Raw genomic sequence first — 22,675 nt, 5'->3', positions numbered from 1 at the left:
TTCTCATTTCAATCTCATTTCTGACCATATAGCCCTGCTAGCCCTAGGGATACTAGTCAGTGTGGTAAGTGTTCAAGACCACCACATCTTCAGTAACTGAAGTTGCTCGTTTCAGGGTACATCTCTGCCTTGGCTCATTGGTGCTGAAATCGGCAGCATCTGGACAATACTGTTCTTCTTGCAGTCTCAGAGATGCACTGTACTAAACCTACTCCAGCAAACCCTCAGCCTCTACACTCTCCACTACTCCTACTCTACTATTTATTCTACTAAACTCAAAATGGCAGGCTTTCTTCTCACACCATTTAGCACAGCCTCTTTTGCTTATCAGTGCCCTCAACTTTTTTAGGTGTTTATTTAGTAGAAATTTACTAATTTGAAATTTTTGTCTTTTCCTTTACTTTCCAAATCATATTCCAGTTAGTTTTTTTAGAGTGTTTGAGTACAATCTTTATTAAGATCACACAAGAGCTACTTACTGTCTGTACGGTATGTGCTCATTCAATGGCCCTAAAATCTAGCACTGACAGCAGAAGAGGAAAAGGCCAAGAACAAGGGGTTCCTTGGGGCTGTTAAAGACACCATTGACATGTGACCATTACTGTTCCCTACAGAAATTTAAGTCCTTTGAAAGCAGCACCACTCTTTCAGACTTCAAACAGAACACAAGATCAGGACATCAATTTCACATTGACATTTTTATTAACGCCAACTGTTTTAATTTTTTTTTTAAACAATAGCACAAAAATGTTTCAGGGAAGCAGTCTGACAGTTAGTCTGATGACCTTCTGAAATACAGTTAAGCCACACCAAATATGAATTCCCGTTAAAGAAAAAAAAATATGGAACTCCAACCTTTGTATTAGAAGGTGTTGTGTCTGGTTAGTAGACCACGCTGCTTTGTGAAGTAAATGATGGCACACAACTTGGACTTCATCATCACGCCAGTCATCACTAATTTAAGGCTTCTGAATCAAATTACCATCAACATCACGAAAGGAACAAAAAGCTAGTGTTGCTACGGCCATGAGGAGATTGAACAAGCTGGATCTTTGAGACAAGTAACAGTGTCTTGAATAGGAGGCCTGCACTTACAGCAGTCCAGGAGAACCAATCACACAGTACTTATCTCCTCATTTGCATGCATTTTGAGGGTGCAATTTAGTAAAAAAAAAAAAAAATATATTGCATGAATCGTTCTCTTATTTAATGTGGCTGTGAAAGATGTTTCCTTACAATTCCGTTATCTCTAAGAAGGACATCAGCAAATGGAACCAAGGAGAAAAACCGAAGAGCGACAGAACATTTTTCTTTTTGCCGAGAGGTAACACAAAAGGGAGGGAACCTACTATCCTTGGATTGGATTGGGGGGGGTTGAAGGACCATCTCCCCAAACCCTCGAATTATGCACAGACTATCTTATATCAGCTACCTGCCTTTCCCAGTTAACTGTTCCACACAAAGCTCTCAGAGGCATTAACCCATTCCTGCCCCAGAATCTCCACAAAATTCCACTGACCTAGAAACCTCTGGGTTTTTTTTTTTTTCTTTTTTTGGGGGGAGGGGGACTGTAAAAAACAGAACATCTGTCAATAAGTGTCAGGAGGGGGGTGTTAAATATTTTAACCACTGACAAGGCTTGAGGAAGTTTCACAGTTTTGTTATGCTCTATTTTATTACTATCATATTTACAGATTTTTTTCTTTACTTTTTTTGCTGAATTGCTGATAATTTTAATAGAATTTAATTCCGGAGTGTGAGCAGGAACCAGTTAACTACATTCATTGTCCAATCCCCATTGGTTTGAGAAAAAGACTCCAAATTCTTGGCATATGAATCAGCTGTTGGGTAGCTCCTCCCTCTCCCCATGATGAGGCAGCAGGACTGCAGCGGTGGCATGCACAGATTCACACCATGGCTGGTGGGGCCTTGCGCTGCAGAAAATATTGGTGGATGTTCTCGGCGTCCCGCTTCAGCCAAGCTGCATTCAGCAGAATGTTTTCGCAGCACTGCTGGACAGTGCGTTCTGCCGATGGAGCTGGGTGACTCTCAAAGAAGGCCTGTATGAAAAGCACACAACCATCCATAAGAGTATAAACAGCCATAGACAAGATTATATTTTTAGTCACCAAATTCCCTAGGTTATGTAGAAATGCTCCTAGGAATTATACTTTCTTCTGACTACTGCTCATGCTGTCTTCTCCCACCAGTGTCATGGAAACAGTGCAAAAGAAAAACTTGCAGAGTGCTTGCTGAGTTTGCAAGACATGCATGATCTGAAGTACTGAACAAGAACAGCAAAATGTCTCCGTTTCTCTGCTAAAGGAAAAACCACAGTATCATTTCTACAAACTAGTCCAAACGCTGCCTCCTCCCTCACTGTCCCTCGCAGCCTGGACAAGCAAGTGGCACTTGAAGAGATGATCAGAATTCAGTCCCTCAGTGGAAGGCAAATGAGCAGCAAATCAAACGTGTATTTCTGGATACTTGGAATAAGACACTAACTGAAGCCTAAGGCCATTTTGCAAAAGCGTTTGTCCAGATATCGGATTTCTTAGCACTGTCTTAAGTAGGCTTCAGTCCAAACTGGATAATGATGTCCAAGCATCAGCAGCACTCAGTTTTGCTGGATATTCTCATGTTCTTTCCCTCAGGATCAACAATATTGATCACCTGCAAGTAGCTGAAGCTAAAGCAACTGCATCAGACTGCTGTGACCCTTCCCTTTATGACTGGTGAAAGCACAGAATAAGCTGACATAGCATGGAGTCATCCCTCATCTTCATACAAACAGGCTTTTCCCAGGATTCAGCAGATCACCTTAAATTAGAGGCTGCTAGAGAGTCACATGGACACTCAGGACACATTAGTATCCCAGCTAAAAACCTAGGTATACTGTCTCATAAAGCCCTTGTGCAAAGTGGTTATGGTTTAGTTTTGGACAACTGTGCTGGTATGTGTTTTGCAAAGCACTCTGTAAGAAAAGGTAATTACAGTACAAGATTTCCCTCTGACGAAATTCTGCTAAATCTTTTCTAAGGGGAGCAAGATCAGCAGATCACTAAAAAGAAAGATAAGTTTTGTGGATCAGCATATCTTCAAACAGGAGTTGTAATTAGGATCCTGGAGTCAGATTCATATTCTTTGAAGTAAAAATTCTTCCTCAGCATTTTCCTAACAGAAAAACGATAATCAAGGGCTGTATCTTCAAGCGTTTTCTTCCAAGAATGAGCCAAGTGCAGGCCAAGAGTGAATAACAGAACCTACACACATTCTCAAAATGCTACCGAGACCAGAGCCTACACTCTCGAGACACAGGGGATGTTTGGGTTCAGTAGCGAAAGCACATCACCCTGAGCCGCCAACTTCACAACAGATTCTCTGCAAACAAATTATCTGCCTTGTGTCAAAGCCTCGCTCTTCCTACACGCCACAGACAGCCACATAAAATTTGGATCTACAGTATGGAATTTAGCTAATTTCTACCAAATTAATTCCCCCAATGGTCACTGGGTGCTAATGCAGTCAATGTGCCATATTAGTCCAGGGAGGAACAAAGCACAAGTCTCTGCTTACTACAGAAGTTGTAAGAGCTACAAATTTTGCTACAATTGCTTTTAAAGGCTATCTTTTGAGGAATCTCAAAACACTGCCTGAACAGCTGCACTGAATTTTATAGAAGTTTAAATGAGTGAGACTACTGAAATAGATGTCACCACACAAAAATACACATTGATTTCTAAAAGTGTTAATTTAAGACATTTCAGTAAAATAACCAAAGCTAAACGAGTGCGATTTAGGCACTAGGCACCACAGTCAAAACAGTCACACAGAGCCACAGTTCAATAACAACCACATCCCCTAAAACTCATGGCTCTTCTATTCTGTACTTACTGTCCAAGGAATGCAATGTCTGTCACAGATAAGTGAATCACTTATTTGATTAAAATTTCTTACCTTAACCTCTGCGGCCATCTTATCATTTGCAAATCCGTCCACTGTTAACTGAAGGCAAAAATATTTTTTTAACCAAAGTATTTTAAATGTAATGGTTTAGTTTTAGACATCTATATAAATGAGTTTTTTTCAAAGTTGAACATACCTTTATTAGTCTGGATATTAAGAATCCACCTTGGTAGCGATTATACAGTTCCTCCCAGTTATCCCTTACAAATTTCCAGGCAGCTTTTCTCCCTTGCTTGCTGCCTCCAGCTACTCCACCAATAACAGACACTGTGTCCTGGGGACGTACCTCTTCCTGAAAATGAAGATAAACATTCAAGACTGTTTCAACAAACACAGCACATTGGCTTTAAGCACTTCTACACTGAAGCTGTCAAAAGTGGCTTTTTTGCACAAACACTTTCCAAAACATATGGTACATTAAGATACAACTCAAAGATTTAACAGCTGAAACTCTTCATCTCATTCAAGAGCGTTCTATGCATGCAGTACTTTACCATCATGTGCTCTAGATACACTAGTCATTCTCATACGATTAAGTAGCAGCTTTTATAGTAACTTACTGAAAGTGCAAAGGTGAGAACTTTTTGAATCAGTTCGGGTTGAGAGATGGCTCCAAGAACTCGTTCAATTCGGTTCTTCTCCTCCTGCATGTCTGCTTGCTTGTGAAGCTTCAAAGCCAGAGTGAATAATATTAACACATGGTGCAATTAAATGACTTGCTCTTACCTAGAACTGCTAAATCTGTTCTATATACTAGTGCAGCTAGATTAGTTTTCAAGCAAAATGTATGGCAAATTGAACATGTGAATAGCTGCAGGACTATTCATGAGTATTAGGGACCTTATTACACATATCAACAGGAAGTACCATTAGTAATAAACTAATTTTCACCACTGTTTATATGAGGCCAAGTAGGACCATGCCTTTGAGCAATGAAACTCTGCAACAATCCACTAGGTGGCAATTTAACATTACACACAGACCTGGGAATACCATAATATGGTCCTACTTTTCACATTATCTGCGAAACACAGGATTAGTCCTGTCTTCAGAAAAAAAATCGCATCTTGGAGGAACCTGTAGGGTAAAATGTTTAGCTTTTGACTGCACAAACTGACATTGTTAGTCAACAGAAAATGTGCACTCACCTTTAGCATAGTGTCTAAAGTAGTACTATCTCCATGCTTCAGAACAGTTACATATACCTTAGATAGAGCATAAACAAAGAAGGTCCTTCACAAATCACATTTTTAGAAATGCAATAAAAAGCTGCTAATATAGAAAGAGCTCTAAGGATACAGAACCACTTTTTAGATATTTGGTTATATTTCAGACAAATTGATCTGGAAGACACCTGTACTGATCTCTCCTACATTTTAAGACCGGATTTTAAAGATTTGTCATATGCTCCTTACCCTCTTCCTCAATTTCAGACTAGTTTTGGTAATTCCAGCCTTAGCAAAGAACAAGAACATGCTGTAGCATGCAACATCTAGCTAGTAAGTACTTCACACACACAAACACCTAGCTAGTAAGCTACTAGCTTACTTGATGCAAGAAACACGTTTGTGCTGTGCTCACCTCAACAGAAAAAAAAAAGAAAAGAAAAAGAAGAAAGTTTTCATACTATTACACTGTTTTCCTCTAGCTTGCCTATTCTTGGAAATACAAACAGTTCAGTTCACAAGTGGAGACGGTCTTTTGGGAACCAAAGTTTACAGTAACCTACAGGACTCCTCAGATCAGCTGACAGGATGTGTTTTCCTTCCACGTGGTCCTTAAATCGGCGTCGAGCTTCTTCTAATGTTGCCTTGTGTCCAGCTTTTCCTAGTTTGCCCAAGACCAGACCCCTCAGAAGGGCATCTAAATGACCTAATGAGTGAGTAGGAAGAAAAAATTATTTGGGGTCATCATTCAGTGGTTAAACTTAATGAAATGTTCTTTCATCGAGAGTGATTAGGGTAAAATTGTATAATAATCCTTCCACATATTTGAGGCTACCTAAAGAAATTAGATTTTTTCCATTCTCCTTGATGCCAACTGGAGAATACTGACTTTTTACAGCCAGAGGTCAGAAGAAGAAGATTCTGAGGACCAAAACACAATAGGCTAGGCCTGCAATCTGAGCTAAGTCAGTAATAATTCCTATTTGAGTCTACAACAGGACTCTTTACTAGGATAAGTAAACATGCATGTATATGACTTCAGTCTAACAAGAGGCATGCACTGTATTAGATACTATGTAGAGCAGAGAATTTTTATGGAGCAGAGATCACAGAGAGAAAATTTTTACCCTTTGACCTTGGGTTTAAGAGAGGGCTTTTTTTGTTTGTTTGTTTTGGTTTGTTTCTAAGTTTAAAAATACTCCAACACACCTCCTTCAGCCTTTTTTCTTTCCTTCTCTCTCCCCATCCTGAAATCTTGAAGGCCTATTTACACAGTCGTATTTCAAAACCACTACTAGATTTCACAGCATAAGTTTCCTACCCTCTCCAGGTTTGGGATCCCATCCCAGTCTCTCCCCTATTGGTGAAAAGACATCCTTCACGAAGACCTGGATTTCCTCATAAAAGTCTGTGTGGGACAGGAGAGTTGAAAGAATCCCCAGGTTACAGCTGAGGTCGCTCCACACGGTATAATTGGGCTCATTCACAAAAGCTTCCATGACTTTTAGAACCTCTACAGTGCTAATGATTCCAGCTCGGGCCTGGGAGAGGAAAAGACACAGATTAATCTTATTTCCAAATAGGACTGAGTTCACTGCATTATTTAACAGTCTTCCCTGTTCAGTTTGCACATTCTGAGCGTGAAGTACGTTTTTCTCCATTGCAGGTTGCTGCCAAGGTGGGTTAGCACTAGCCAAAATATTTCAGCTGTCTGCTCAGGGCACACAATGCTTTTTATACACAGGTAAGAACTTTATAAAGGAGACAGCTACATAATTATAAGCATATTTTGCACATGGGAAACAGACAAGGAGATTAATTGACTTATCAAAATTGCAGCAATGCTAGCAAGAGATAACAAACCCCCCAGAGTTATTCTCAGCCAGATACTACACTCACTAACATTATTTTAACAAAATTTAACAAAATTATTTTAACAAAAACAAGCATATAGATTTAGAAATTTAAACTTTTGCTTTTCATTAAATTGAGAGCATAAAATGCAGAAGTCATTTTCACTTCCTGTTTTCATGAATTAGTACAAAAAAGGCTTGCCTTTCCACCTCTGCCTGGAAAATTTAGTGAATTTCAGAACACTGTGAAAAAACACTTTGTGCTTAGTGTAGTTCATAATATCTGAAGTGGTCATCTCCAACCAGATTGCTCAGATTTTGCTAATCTGGAAACAGAACAATAACTTATGGTGCAGGAATAGAGGTGAAGGTCAATTTTTACTATTTAAACTGTCTTCAACTGTGACAAAAAGATAAATTAAAATTGGAATCAAAAGTCTAACATATGATGTTACGTGCATTATTTACTCCTTATTTTTTGTCCCATGGGCCTAAAATATTTGAGAAACAGACTCAAGCTATGGTTTCAAACACTTTCAGCTAAGCCCTGACAAGAGTTGCAAGCTCTGAAGCTAGAGAGGCAGAGTATCAAAACCTTATTTAAGAGCTTGACGGTAGCAAGAATAGGAAAGTGTAATTTGAAATACAAAGTGCAGCAACTAACTGTTCAGAGCTGGTACCTCCTGCTTTAGGGGTAATCCCTTGCTTTTAAACAGTAAGGATCCACAACAGCTACTTTCTCAAGTAGAAGACTGCTTTAACAAGCCCATCTGAGTAAAGCACCTGGCACTGATAAATTCTTTGTCAAAGTCTTTGAGAGTTATTAAATGAGATGAGATAAATGGATGAGATAAAAGAAAGCTAGTTTTCCAATACTTTTAATTTTATAAAAACCTCAAGTATGATACACCACTATGGGGAACAGTAAAGCAGAAATTATAGACAGGCTGCTACCATAGGATTTAAGTCTTATCATGCAAGTTAGAACTTTTCAGCTAATTAACAGCTAGATGTATGCAGTAATCTCAAAGGTGCTTTGCCTCCAGAAACTTGAGACTGGCTCTTCAGACACTGATTTCTGCAGTTACCATAGCTCTCATTATTAGACAGCAGAACACAGAATAACAAAAAGGTTGCTTACCAGAGAGAAAAGATCATTCTGCAGGCCAAGCCTGTCCACAGGGGGTAGGGAGAGGTCTTTGATCGCTGGTATTAAACTCTCCAGCATGTCAGGGCTATACTGAGTACGATAAAACCCTACTGTTCCAAGGTTCAACTGAAATGTACCAAAAAAAAGTTACAAGTAAGGAATAAATAAGGAAATACCTTTTTATTTTTAGACTACTGGAAATTTTTCAAAGCATTGCAGTACAGAAAAGTCATTGTCATTTAAAATTATTACTATTTCATATAGGAATCAAAAGAAGAAATTATAAATTTAAGAGGAAAAGATGAGATTTTTAAACAAGGAATGCTCAATGAGAAGTACAGAAGGCAAGAGAAAGCTGAGACAGTTTTGCATGAATAGACAAGAGGCTAGAGTCAAAACAAGGAGTGAGGAGAGAAGAGAAACTTCCCTTTTAGCATGTAACTCTTAACTGAAGTAAGGATAGTCATGCCCCTGAGAAGATAAAATGCCAGGAAGCTGCAGGTGCAAGAATCTAGACATCGGAAACAGGGCTGTGACAAGTACTTTTCAGATCAAATTTAACTGTTCAAAAGGAAAACCAAATCCAATGTAACTTCATTCCGACAATTTGCTTAATTCAATTTTGATGGCGAGAACACTATTGCAATATTCAGGAACCACTCAAATTTTGCGAACATGGTTTGCATAAATCTTTCCATATCTTTAAAGTAAGTATCTCTGCCCTGTGTAAAAGCAAGCTTGATGAGCTACATGCCAGCTAAGCACTACTACATACTACATACTAATGTTTCAGTGTAGGGACTCAAATATTTGAGTTTGTTGAACAAAGCACCTGATACAAATAAGACAAAAGCATTGCTGAGCTCATCAGGAAACAACTCCCTTTGGTGGTATTATATTTGTGGTCAGTCCAGTTGGCAATTGTCAGAAAGACTGTGGTGCTAACTAAAAACTTCAGACTGACAACCTCTGTTGTCAGCAGTCCTACAACTGACCTTGGACTTAACTGGATTCTTGCCTTCTCAGGCAGCAATAGCAATCCTCATCCTCATTTAGACAGGGGGTTTTCCAGAGTTTTCATTACATGTCCCTCTTAATTACCAGAGAGGACCCAGACTGATGGGTTGATTCTAGAGAATACACATGCTTAACAGCTGGAGTGCTCACGCTAGTCAAATGGGAAGATTTGATTTAGAATCAGAAAGAGACTAGTGCTTAATGTTATTTCAGAGTCATCTCAGATTACAGCTCCATTTTAGGAGCAATTACTCTTCTACGCAGTAGTTCGTAGAGAGGTAGCCACTGGTGGGGATTACCACTAAGTTTTTAAGTTCAGTTTTGACTGGTGCCTGCAACAGACCTCACCAGTGAATTTTTTTCTACTTGCAGATTTCTATTTGCCCCGGTAATAGCCGGTAGAAAACCTTCACACTAATGAAAGATAAACAGGACTATTTTTGCTCAGGATGGACTTTAACTGAGCTGTGGTTGCTACGGGATACTGAAAAAGCCACCATAGTTCAACTCAAAAGCTGCCTCTATTTAATGACACTCTTTTTTTCTGAGCTTGGATGTCTAAATGGTTTGAATTTACATTGTCCAGACTACTCTTAGAAACAAACCTTTGAACAGAAAGGACCACACTAAGTAGCATTACAGAGAGGAGCAAATATCCAATAGCAGCATAGAGAGGCCCATTCAAAAGAAATACAAGACTGCAAGAAAAACAAATGATCAAAAGAGAAGAGGAAAATGAAATTCTGGGGAACATTACAGTGATGCAGACTTTTATTCCCAGTAATATGGTTCTTTTTTGTGCCAACTTACTTTCACCCACTGGTCTGGTTTTATGTCTTTCAAAACCAAGGTCAGCTCTGCCTTGTCCATCAGTATTTGCATTTTGGCACAGGTGGGGTCATCACTTGTACAAATGCTTATGGGGACCATCCACATGGGGAAGTCCTCCCCTAAAAGGAGAAACAGGAAAAAAAAAAAAAAAAAAAGAAAGGCCTAAGGAAAAAAGGTGTGCAAACAATACTGAGAAATGTTGTCCAATGTTCAAACAAGCTTTAGCAGCAGTTTAAGCAAGCTTGATTTTACAGATGAAAAGGCAAAAAAAAAAAAAAAAAAAAAAAGGAAGTAAAAGGACTATAGCCCCAGACCAAGGATTTCTAAACAGTTTGAAGTCAAACATTTTAATTTCCGTAAGTGTGAAACGTAGGTGGAATTTGTGTCTTAAAATTGACGTAGCTTCCATATGTGGCATTTTTATTCCATCACTACTATAAAGCTAATAATGCAGAGCTCCTTAGATAGCAGTGCTAGCCTTAGACTGGACATCAGAAGAGAAACATCTCTCAGAATGAAAACTGAACCAAAGACTGTAGAAGAACAGCAGAAGAACAGCATTCTCCTCTATACAACAAGAAGGACATGGAGACCACATGTGAGAACAATCTGCTTTAGATTAATTCTAAAGTTAAAAAAGAAAAATAAAAAAAAAAAAAGAGAGAGAGAGAAAGAAAATAGTAACACCTGAATCTAAGCAGAACACCTGCCTGCTTAGCAGTGCAGCTTTCTGAGCTCTCAAAATTGTTGCCACTACATGAAAAGCAATGAATGCTCCATTCCTGCTCTTAGCTGGCCTTACCAGTATATGGTCCACTGGCACAGAATTTCTTCTGGACTAATTTCAACACTTTGTCCTCTTCTTGCTAAAAGATGGTAAATTAACACTATAGTAGTATTAACCAATTTCAAAAGATTCAACACAGAACATTTCTATGAAGATAGAAGCTGAGCAAACAGCACTATTAGAAACCAATACTAAAGCACCCAATAAAGTCACACTAGAGTTGCAACTTGCTTTAATATTCACAGAATTTAAGGAGGGAATTATCAGAACATCTTGTCTCAGCTTTTGTATATCAAAGTTTATTCATGTCTGCTCTGTTAAACTTGAGGTTATTTGTGCTTTCCTCCAAAAAGAGGACCTACTTCAGGAATTCATTCTAATGTATTAATCGCATCTACTATTAAAACATATATGCCCTACTTCTTGTTTGAATTTGTTGTCTGGCTTCAGCTTCCAGCCACTGATTCTCATTCCCCCTGCAATCTTGTAAGAATAAGCATAATCAGCTGGAGTGATGAGAAGCAAAATGTCTAGTAAGGGGAGCTAAATCAGATATTGCCCACCCACTCCCCATCGCATTTCATATACACGGGGTAAATGGGCTATGTCAGTAAACTCCAGGCATGTGATCTGCAGCACTTGTGCATAAACTGCATACCATTTTGCACTAGGTTCCTCAAGCGAACTGCACTTCCCCTCTTTTCAGAAAAAGATTTGACACTAAACAAACCAATTCACTGTACTGCATCCAGATCAAAATTTTTTTTAAAAAAAGTGATTGGATGCTAATAAATTTGATCTAACACACAGTTACAGGCAGAATCTTTGATCCAAAGCGTTGAAAAAAAAATGTAGTTACGTATGGAGAATTGTACATTTTACCTGTTCGGCTTCCACATAAATAAGGGGAAATCCCATTTGTTTGGTCCATGTATTCATCACAGCAGCAATAGGTTTACCACTGGCTTTTTCCAGGCTTTCCCAGAGATCCTCTGCAGAAGATAAGTCAGACTGAAGACTCCCAGAGTACTGCTACTTCATACACTATTAAGAACACTATACAGGTACTGGAGGCTAGGGGTTGGGGGGGGGGGGGCTGCATTATTCCTCCAGTTTGCTCTGCAAGTTTTTTCTTTCTTTCTTTTTTTTTTTTTAATAAAATTGTAACAGATGAGTCATCAAAAAAGGAAATAGTTTAACTAGTTATGAGCGGTAAAAAAAGCTTCATTACAACTTATAAAACAAAAACAAAAAAAAATCCACAATACGCATTGTGATAAAGTATTAAATACTCAAAATCGTAAACAGAAGCATCTTTTCCTTAGATTTTTCATATATTATGCCAAAAGACTCGGACCACATGAACTGTTTTATAATGCTAGAGCATGACATTCCGCTTCCACATTTACATCTGATACACAAAAAAGGACCATATAAAGAAGTGCTGTAAGATGTTAGACAAGACTTTGTTTGAACTGTTTAATCACACATAATCAATTCTGCAAAAGGCATATATGGCAATCAATACACTACTTCTAATTTAGATTATTGCACAGACAGGTTATCAACAGCAAATGCAGCCCCTTCAGATTACCTCCGCCAAATACTCCCGAGTTAGAGAACCTCTAGAGGATGCTGAATTCTTGCTGTGCTGAGGACACACTGTACAAAAACTAGAAACAAGCCTATTATTTCCTTGTATTTTAGTGATCTCAGTTGGAAAAATGGCTATTTAAGAATCTATCATATCAGCACTAACATTTTTTTTCCAGAAATTATTTCTCTTAAGCACGTAACATTGTTACCTGTAGCTGCATTCTTCTGCTGGAACTTGGTTAAATATAAATTCATTCCTTTCCGAAAGTCCTGGGAACATAAAATTGAATATGTAAGGACACCAGAATAGAGGCTCTTGCTTTACTCCCTCTTGTACTGTACTTATATTCAAGAACCAGTCAAAGAATGCTAAGATCAGTAACTCCCTCCTGAACTGTGCTACTAGGCAGAATAGCTTACAACACTTTTGTTAGTCAGCTTTTAGTATTTAAATAGTTACATTTGCATATTTTCTAACTCATTAATTCCCACTTATCTTATTTCTCCTTTGTAAGTTTCAATACAGCCCAAAATAAAGTGGAAAAAAGTTTTCAAAACACAAATTGTGTGTTATTTAAAACCAAAAACAGATGTTTCTAACTGTTAAAAGATTTGACAATCTACATTAAGCTTTTTAATAACAACCTTTTTACCTCATCACCAATGTAGTCATGTAGCATTCGGATTACAGATGCTCCCTTGCTGTAAGAAATAGCATCAAATATTTCATCTACTTCAGCTGGATGGCCAACACTAACCTGCGGTAAACAGGATAAATTAGAGCGAGAACAATTTTAACTGCTGTAAGATTTTGATCTTGCTTGTTCTGTTGTTTAAGGAGCTGACTTTTCTCACTTAAAAAGGTGCGTGCATCACCACCACCAACTTGTCTTAGTTAGTCAATGACATATGGCTGGATTAGAATTGGTTTATATGTTAAACATACTTTAACTTAGCTTTTGATATTTAAGCAATAGACTTGGGGATCTTGTTCCAGTCCTTCGGTTCAATGCTTACCCAAAAAAACGCAGCGGAAGTTGTTTAATCCTGGGACAGTGAGGAATGTATATTCCGGAACTGCATTCAATGAGTAACAGCTATTCTAAAATGACCTAGACCTGCCTGTTGTACAAAGCAGGGTCATTTCCCAACATCTATTACATCAAGCATTTCCTTAAACATCTGAGAACTTGCATGTACTGATCTTTATGAATTACAAGGGAGTTTTCTTCCAGCACAGCTCTCAAAGTTGCTGTAAAGCAGCAGCAGTAAGCTCAGTTATCTTCATCACTGTGGACTACTGCCTTGTTTCCAAAGCAGCAAGCTCAGATCAACCCTGCTTATTTCAAGACTGCCTGCATCACTCTTCCAATTCTGGAGTACAATACATACACATCTAAGGTGGTCTCAGATGGAAATTAGCACAAGCCTGGCAAAATTTCATAGCTTGAGCTCTGGGCTATGGTGCACTAACTGGTAGCTAGCACTGTAGCACGTCTGTTTTATATTATCAAGCACTGGGGTAAGTCAGTAGCTACTTTACTGTGCTCAAAGGTCAGAAAACAACCCACTTCGAGCAGAAACCAAAACAAAACGAAAATAATAACGAGTTTTAATCACAACTTTGCCATTTTAAGTCAGGAGAGCAGAAAAAGTCCAGAAGAAGCCATCATCAAATCCTCAAACCTCACCTCTTAAATCCTTAAATTTTAGTAGAGGAAAATTCAAAGTGTAAATACTATCTATTTTCCTCTGTATTATGAATGACTGCAGTTCTCTTTTTTTCCCCTTAACAGGAAAAAAAGCTCACATCCAGCTGAAAAGAGGAAAATAACCAATAACTGAAAGACAGAACTTACTTCAATAGGATGACTGTTATCTAAGGCATCAAGCTCTTGAGCTCGTGTGTAATCAGCAGAAACAAACTGAGTCCAGATATCATACTCTGGAAAACAGTGATCTACACATAGGTACTCAATCCAAGAGGCAAATCCTTCATTCAGCCAGAGATGGGTCCACCATTCCTGGAAAGATTTAAGCACAGAATAAAAAAAAAAAAAAATCCCTAAGTTGCATTCGATCAATAAGAAGATTGGTTGATCATGAATCAGAGAGACGGGTAACAGTTTTGCAAGTACAAGTTCCTCTCTGTAAAGAAATCAGCAGCCCCAAAAGAGTAATCAACACACTGTAACTATATTCCTCTCTGTCTTTTAACAGTTTAAGGACTGAAATAGCTCTACCACAGAGTGGTCTAGGTAACAACAGCTTGTTTGGCAAAGAGTACTTTCAGAAACTGTAGAGAACTACATCAGCTATAAAGGAAATTGACTATTCCATCAGTGGCTCTGCTCTTACCTCTGTTCTAGTCTCTGGCATTCATGACTGTTAAGAATGTTAGCTAGATCAGGGAGAAGTCAGTGACATGCAAGACCACAGTTGAGTGAAGTAGCAGAACTGCAGGCAACCCACACATTGAATATCTTTTTCAAACTGATTAATGGCAGCTGCAGAGGAGGGATTTTGTTTAGTTTTGGGGTTTTTTTTGTTTGTTTGCTTAAGAGCACCCTTAAATACAGTGAAAAATCTGTAATTTGAAATTTTTTAGACCATGAAAACATGGAATCTAGTAAACAGTTAAAGGCTGTTTCGTATACACCAGCCAAAGATGGGCTTTGTTTCTTTAAGCTAAGAAAGTTGCACTGACATTTTAAAATATTCTTCCCTTCATTTCTAACATTTAATTGAAGTAGGAGAGATAAGGAAACCAGCTATAGATAGTGAGGGGAAAAAAACCCACCCACTTATTTCCGTAACTGCAGTTACTTACTACTTTTTAAAAGTAAATAGAGGCAATCATAATCAGTGACCATGATTATGATGATACAGACCTTTAACTAAAAGAAACTGAACAGGATGCAGTCAATCCGGCAAGCAGTTCTGCAAAGCACTACTGCTTCTATTATGAATGAAACATTTACCACAGGGAGGGTGGAATTTCAATAGGGAAAGCTGTTACTGAAACTCTACACAGATAAGTCTAGCTTTATTTTTAGAGTGGAGACTATCCAATTTTCTTCCACATTTCTGATTACATCTGTTTCCAAGATAAGGTTCCAATACATAAGTGAAAAGCTTGTTGTCAAAGGATTAATGCAACTGTGAAGTAGATTCTTTAGGAATTAGGTTGGACTTCTAAATTTTCTCCTTCATCCCACTAGCAACCTAAATGCTCAAGAATCTATTACTTTCCATGGAACCAGTTTGATTTAATTTATCTTTATTGAAGAAGATTTGGTATATGTTGCTATCCAATAGGATTTGCTAGTGGCAAACTAAACTAGTGATGAAACTCAGGCTTCTCAATGTAATGTTATGCACCTCAGATTATACAGAAGAAAACTGACCTCCTGGAAACACAAGAGGTAAAGTTGGAACTACTTTTCACAGATGCATCACAGAACATAAAATAACCAAAGAGAAAAGTTTCCTAAAGAAAAGAAAGTTTTTGGAAGACCTAGTACTCCAAACAAAAATAAGAAGCTAATTCAGTATAAATTTTAGAAATTCTTCCAAACAACGCTATCTTAAACTTACTGCATCAGCTCTCAAACATTGGTCAGAAGGACCACAAATGGTTCCTGGATCACTAGTGGCCTCAAGATGCTTGCTGGCAACCTACAATGTTGTTTAGTCATATAATTCTGGCTCTCCTTGCTCCCAGCTGCTCAACTGCATTTAAAGTTGGAAATATATTATTTTAATATTACTTTTCCACGTAAGTATTGCGTTGCTCTCACAAAGAGTTATCTGTGTTATTACAAAGAGACATAGCTGACTAGATTTTAAGATGCACAGCACTATGGGAACATTTGAGAACTTCTGCTTAGTGCTTTAGTTAATGTTTACACTGAGGATTCTCTTCCATCTATACACATTCCATTTAAGCAGCTTGAAAGTCAGAGCAGTGAAGACTTTCTGGCTCCTGAGGCCTTTTTTTTTTTTTTTAACCAAACAGTGGTTTTTAACAATATAAACTTCCTTGCTTGTGAAATATTTGGGTTCAGGTGTTTGCAGAGCTTGAAGAGAAGGAATGTCAGATCTAATTAACAGAGTAAGCTGAAACTATTTAAGAGCAGAAGCTCTGAAAGATGTGAGTTTCAGATTTTAGCAATAGTTGGGACTTATTTACAGATTTCAGTCTTTCTGCCTCATATAACGCTTCTATTCCTACCAAAATACCTTAAACAAACCATTCAGACATCTGGCTCCCCATATATCCAAAATAAATCATATGACTTACTACAATGCAACTTTTCAACTATTGTACCAGCATAATTTGCAATGCTGAGTTTATACCGATACGTCTGCTTGGTATGAAAGCCTGATAAGTGAATTATCCCTACACAAAAGAAAAATGGTGGTTTATTGCTTCCAAGTAACCTCACCAACCAAAATCATTTCCACAGAACACCTGCTCAGCTGTAATTGGGACTATATTCAAACAAGTGAATATTATTTCACACAGAAAATATTGAGACAGGTTTAGCTCAGTTGGTTAGAGTGTGGTGCTGCTAATGCCAAGGTCACAGGTTCAATCCCTGTACGGGGCTATGCTGAGGGTTAGACTAGATGATCTCCAGAGGTCCCTCCCAACCTTACCATTCTATGAAATCTATGAAATAATTTCAAAGAATACGCTAGTAAAGAAGAAACTTCTAATAAAGTACTATTTTTTAAATATTAAAAAATATATTTTAAAGGTAACATGCCTTTTATCAAAGGGACACTTGAAAAAGCAACACAGTATATGAAGTACATATCAAAGTAAAATAGAAGAAATATTTGTAATTTTTAGATACCATGGTCACGAGGTTTCCAAACCACTGATGAGCCAGTTCATGTCCTACAACCAGAGCTACCCACTGGCGAGATGAAGAACAGGAATTTTTGGGGTCAATGAGCAATGCAGTCTCCCTGTATTTAAGAGAGGAAGAATTGAACTGAATGTTACATGCCTAGGGAAAAAAAGAAAAAGTCAAAAGTAGGTTATATTACCTAAGCAAGCTAAAAAGTAATCAGTACAACAGGAAAAAAAACAAAAACAAAAAAAGCTAAAAACCCCAAAGCTCTTTCAGTTTGTACATTAAATTGTTTTGGTAAGTTCCACAGCTGCTTGAATGCTTTGGAGCAACAATTCCTTATGGCATGCAAGAAGACAAGTGCAAAAACCCCAGGTAGGGACAAGAAAATTTATCCTGTATAGTTCACCTACATAATCTAGAAAGAAGGGAAGTGTGGGGGGGGGGGCAGGGGCCCTGCAATCTCACCTTATCTTTAACTCCCTTTGCACTGCATGATATATGCACAGCAAATCTTCTTTCCCTCCCTCATTCCAGAAGAAATTTCAATTCTTCAAAGTGCACAATCAGCCTTGTTATACTTGCCACTGAAGATGCACAAGATTCTCCACACAAGGCACACACACACACGGGCTCACACTCCCCAGGTTAGGCACACAACCTTCAGCTATAAACACCCCTGTCTGATCAGGATTTGGGTCAATCAGAAAGGACTTCTGGATTCCTGCAACTTGAAGGGGGGGGGGGGGAAGGGGGTGGAAATGCATCTCAAAATATAGATAGCGCCTGCATATTATGCCAACCTTCTGTCCCCAAAGGGATAAAGCAAGCGTGCCAAACTGAGCGTAAGGGAAGAATGTAACACTAAAATTAAGACATGCTTCCAAAAATTCTGCTCATCCAGGACAAATATTTCTTTCCACAGGGAGTAAAGTATCAGATTTCATCAGAATTGCCATAAGCAAACAAATAGATTTTAAGCCTGGGCTCAAATTTCCATCACGATTTTTAAAAGCCAAATTAAAAGTTTAGCAGAACAAATTCAAACAATTTCAAGATTTAAGTCCAAAACTTGTTATATATCCAATGTTATACAAAACGGAGAAAGATCGTTCTAACAACGAGGACAGATAACATAAGAGTATCAAGCAAAGGTACAAAAGCTTGATCAGATTAACAAAAAACTGAAAAGGAAGGCAAGTTAGTATTTCTGAACTACTCAAACCTACATAGTTATACTGTGGCTGCTGAAATTTACCAACTTGCCTGCAACATAAAATAAGATCTTTAAGCTGTGTCAGTAAGTACATAACTTTTATGGGGAGAAAAAAAGCAGCCAAGAAAGTTCTCTTGTAGAACAGGCAGTGCTGCCAGACACTTAAAAATCTCACACCCTTGGACAGTAGTCGTAATAGTTCATTCTTGTCTTCCTAAGGTTCGTACAATAACGCACGCTGCTGCAGAAGTCAAAATTAACCAAACTGAAGCTACAGTTGAAGGTATTTACTCAGTCTTATTTGGGTTGATACCCAATCATTACAGCTCCTTCAAACTAATTCAATTATTTCCAAAAATTAGTGAACAAAAGAGGGGGAAAGACAGTATTTTAACAGCATACCTATAAGTAACAAGGCCCCAGTTCTCCATGGCACCTTTATAAAATAAATACAAAGGTTTATTGATATTGATACACACCTCTTCCTAAATGTTTAAAATTCAAATAAAACACAGTTCATCAATAAAGTGAGTTACTTTACCAGCAGCAAAGTCTGCAATAGCTATGAGATCAATTTTAGGAAGAGGATAAGGAACATTGAAGTAGTCCTTATAAAAAGGCAGAGTTTTAGCAGCAACCTGTAAGAGAGAAAAGGAGAAACCTAGTAAATATTATGTTAACTTGGAGCAACAGGTGAAACTTGAAAATTTCTTCATGACTCTAATTAGCCTAAGAAATCAACATGGACGGACGGGCTTTGCTGTAGAAACCGCACTGCCAGGTTCCAGGGTACCAGAGTACAGGATCCCACCACTCACATCCCCCCCCAATCCTATCCCATCCCTTTTTCCTCCCAGGCTGTAGCCTCCCCATCGGCACTTCTCATTGTCTTTGAACAAGAGCATACATCATCAAATCACAACAACTGAAGTAAAATGTATGTTTTTGTCATTATATACTTGTAATTTGTCCACATTTTTTTTCTGTTTAATATCAAGTCTTGTCTCTTCAAGTTATTAAAGCAAAAAAAAAAAAAAAAAAAAACTCCACCCTCATAAGCTTCACATTGATTTACATTACTGAACACAGTAGAGAGGCACTCAGCCTGTCAGATTTCTATAGCAATAATGAAAACACTTTAAGCACATTTACCTCTAATGCAAACTTTCCTTGTTCTGCTTTGCCCACAGGAGTGTAAACACGCACTAAGACCCCATCAAGCGATCTGGTCTCTACAAAGTCATATTCTCCCACCACAAATGCTACAAGATACGTTGACATTATAGGGGTGCGAGCAAACTTCACTTCCACTAGATTTTCATCATCCGGGTATGGCTTCCGGTCAATGACATTCTTTCAACACAGAAGAGAATTAGTTAGTTTCATGGAAGTGAAACTGTATTACACAATACAATTGACTAAATATTCCATTATTAGCAGTCACACATTTCAAATGAAGTAACTTCTACAATTTTAAAATACTGACCACATTATAGTTCCCTAACAAAAAAAAAAAAAAAAAAAAAAAAAGCAGTGTATATAACATGAACATTATATTCCATTACTGTAAAGGTTGCTGAACATGTTTGCCATCAGTTGCTATCCTCCAAAGAGAGGATTTACTCAGTTCCAAATATGTCATCAGACTTCTAAATTCTAAAGCAAAACCATAACCATTTGATCATTGAGTAACGTTAACCTTTACTGCTAACTACACCAGTTAAAGTTACTGGAATAAGAATCTATTGTAAAACTGACTGTTCTTCTCCAGCAGCATCTTCTAAAAGTATCTGTACCATATGTAAAATGGGAATCTTAAAATGCTACTTTGTATTTGTGACAGAGGTACTACTACTAGCATGTTTTACCCCCATTCCGATCAGAAATTCTCTAGGGTAGAAATTATGCTTATTTATCTCAAGTGCTATGTCTGCTTATATAGCCAGGACAGCTATATAAACAAGCAAAGGCTTATTTTTTTCAGTCATTCTTAATCAAACAGCACGTGGCATGACATAGCTAAGACTTTTTTTTTTTTTTTTTTAAACAAACAATGCCCTGTAGTCTGTACAGCCTGTTTAGATTTTATACTAGAATCTGACAATCACAATACCATCCCTAAAAAAGTTCTCTCAGTTTAGAACTGCTTAGTAATAGATAGCAATACACTCTATATTCCTAAATCTGTCTGTCACTAAAACACATTAACTTTCAAATAACCATCTGGCTTTATTAGTTTTATTTAGAACTATTACTGTTTTATTTAAAACACAGTTTACTTACCATATTTGACAAAGCTACTCTGTCTTTAGGGACCACCAATGAAATATCAAATGTTGCCTTGATGGCAGGTTCATCCCAGCAAGGAAAAGCTCGGCGAGCATCAGTAGCCTTAAGGAAATAATAGCATTAACCAAATGAATCTTTCACAAGAGGCTGTTGCAATAAAACAGACAAATTCACTATATTCTACAGGCAAGAAGTTTGAAGAAGAGTGAATTATAGCTAGTCACTGGTATAAAGAGTCTCCTCATTCATACTCCTTGATCCTTAAATTAGAAAATTTAATTCCTATTATGATAGCTTACTTCACTCTGTTTAAAGAAAAAGCACGCAGCTGAAAAGGACTCTGTGCTCTGATGGAATTCTACAGTCTGAGCAAATTTTAGCAGAGTCATGACAGAAGCAAAGCTCAGTCATGTGAAAGCAGAGAGGGCACCCAGGCATTCATAGGCAGTACACACAAGACCACCTATTTATATTCTGTCACTAGACTGCACGCAAGAAATGTTCTATTTGTACTAGGTAAGTAATCCATGTTTTTATGTAACCAGGCAGATAACCATGAAATTACAGTATGGTATAAAATTCTGTCAGTATATCCAGAGTTTACATAATACTAGAGATAGCATCCAAAATGTGAGCCAGATACTATTAAAATACTGAGAGAAAGTCGGAGTACTCTATTAAAAGATTAATATACTTCATGAAGGCAATTTATACAGATTTATTTGACCACAGCTACATAAAGAGCTGTTTAAAAAACATTGCAGCTATTGTACATATACGATGTACTACATATAGGCATGATCCACGGCTGGGGATTTTGCCAGGTCCTGAATTTACTGACCTTCAAGTCACAATGCAAGGACTGCTTTTAGCGTTACCCATATGCTTTGAGAGAAGAAGTAAAAAATATGGATTTTTGAAACTTACAGAGGTTATTAACTATAGCTAGGAAATCAGGTCTTTGCTTCTTTTAAGAATAAATCCTACATCAGCAACAAACAAAAATATAGCCCGTACCTCAAACTGAGTGACAGCAGCATAACGTGTATCTCCAGTAGGGGTGGTATATTTACTTCGGTAGAAACCTTTCATTTTATCATTTAGCTCCCCTACAAAGTCTATCTTTAACGTCCCTGTCCCTGAAATGAAAACAGATGAGATACTGTTATTTGCATGTGCCAAACAGAACATTTATTTGGTCTGGACCTTGAGGCCTGGCTACTTAGCTGGCCCACTGCCCTTCTGAAATAACACATCCCTTTAACTCATCTCAACCCATCATTTTTCTGCAAGCCTCCCTCAAACCCTTCAGTCTCCTTATATAAAATACTGCTCCAGCAGAACTAAATGTTGTAAGGAAAGGAGGTAAAGCCAGAATCACCAAAGCGTTTTAGCATTTGAACAGTAAAATTCCTGACAGGATCCTGCAATACTCATTCGCATCTCCTAAACACAGTGGAATAACCTGCAGATACCTTTTAAGCCAATTGAAAAGTTTGATCCTACAACCCTTACTTTTTGAGTAAAGTTTGCAAAAATATAGGCTAGCTAATAAGTAATAATAGCATCCTAAGAAATCTACTACAGAAGCCAAGGTGGATCACTGGTTACATTCTAGCTTCTAAGTCAATTAGTCTCAGGATTTATTCTGCCCTTAATGTCTCCGAGCAAAAGGGGAAACTTGATCTTGATCAGAAAGGCAGCATGCCAGTATCCCCACAGTATGAAACATTAATATTTTCTCACCAGAGAATCCTTACATATGAGTTTGTAAAGATGAAATAAAACTGCTTTATTCAATCTGTAGAGCTAGTTTCAATCTACAAATCCCTCAGCAAAAACCTGTAGCACTGTTTCAAATGAATTAGTATATTCACACCTAGGAAAATACTGCAGTAATTCAGATTAGCTCTTTCTCGGTAAGAGGAGAACAGATCATCAG

At 37.8% G+C, this 22,675-nt stretch overlaps 1 protein-coding gene across 1 annotated transcript in view; it reads right to left on the bottom strand.

Moving 5' to 3' along the window:
- Positions 1-679: 679 nt before the first annotated feature.
- NPEPPS (aminopeptidase puromycin sensitive) overlaps positions 680-22,675 on the bottom strand; it is a 41,468-nt gene continuing 19,472 nt past the window's right edge. The window contains exons 4-23 of the mRNA XM_062595610.1: positions 21,751-21,872; positions 20,728-20,835; positions 19,597-19,797; positions 18,986-19,082; positions 18,847-18,880; positions 17,229-17,343; positions 14,226-14,390; positions 13,020-13,124; positions 12,576-12,636; positions 11,653-11,762; positions 10,786-10,849; positions 9,963-10,102; positions 8,127-8,261; positions 6,454-6,673; positions 5,696-5,838; positions 5,115-5,171; positions 4,527-4,634; positions 4,103-4,258; positions 3,958-4,005; positions 680-2,060 (exon numbers count right to left, since the gene is read on the bottom strand). Of these exons, the coding sequence (XP_062451594.1) occupies positions 1,908-2,060; positions 3,958-4,005; positions 4,103-4,258; positions 4,527-4,634; positions 5,115-5,171; positions 5,696-5,838; positions 6,454-6,673; positions 8,127-8,261; positions 9,963-10,102; positions 10,786-10,849; positions 11,653-11,762; positions 12,576-12,636; positions 13,020-13,124; positions 14,226-14,390; positions 17,229-17,343; positions 18,847-18,880; positions 18,986-19,082; positions 19,597-19,797; positions 20,728-20,835; positions 21,751-21,872 (2,342 nt within the window). The 3' untranslated portion in view covers positions 680-1,907. The remainder of the gene's footprint in view (positions 2,061-3,957; positions 4,006-4,102; positions 4,259-4,526; positions 4,635-5,114; positions 5,172-5,695; positions 5,839-6,453; positions 6,674-8,126; positions 8,262-9,962; positions 10,103-10,785; positions 10,850-11,652; positions 11,763-12,575; positions 12,637-13,019; positions 13,125-14,225; positions 14,391-17,228; positions 17,344-18,846; positions 18,881-18,985; positions 19,083-19,596; positions 19,798-20,727; positions 20,836-21,750; positions 21,873-22,675) is intronic.

The sequence above is a fragment of the Rhea pennata genome, chromosome 26, assembly GCF_028389875.1.
Source record: "Rhea pennata isolate bPtePen1 chromosome 26, bPtePen1.pri, whole genome shotgun sequence".
In the NCBI taxonomy this organism is placed as follows: Eukaryota; Metazoa; Chordata; class Aves; order Rheiformes; family Rheidae; genus Rhea; species Rhea pennata.
Note: the sequence above shows the minus strand (reverse complement) of the source record. Positions and strands in the feature narration are given on the sequence as shown.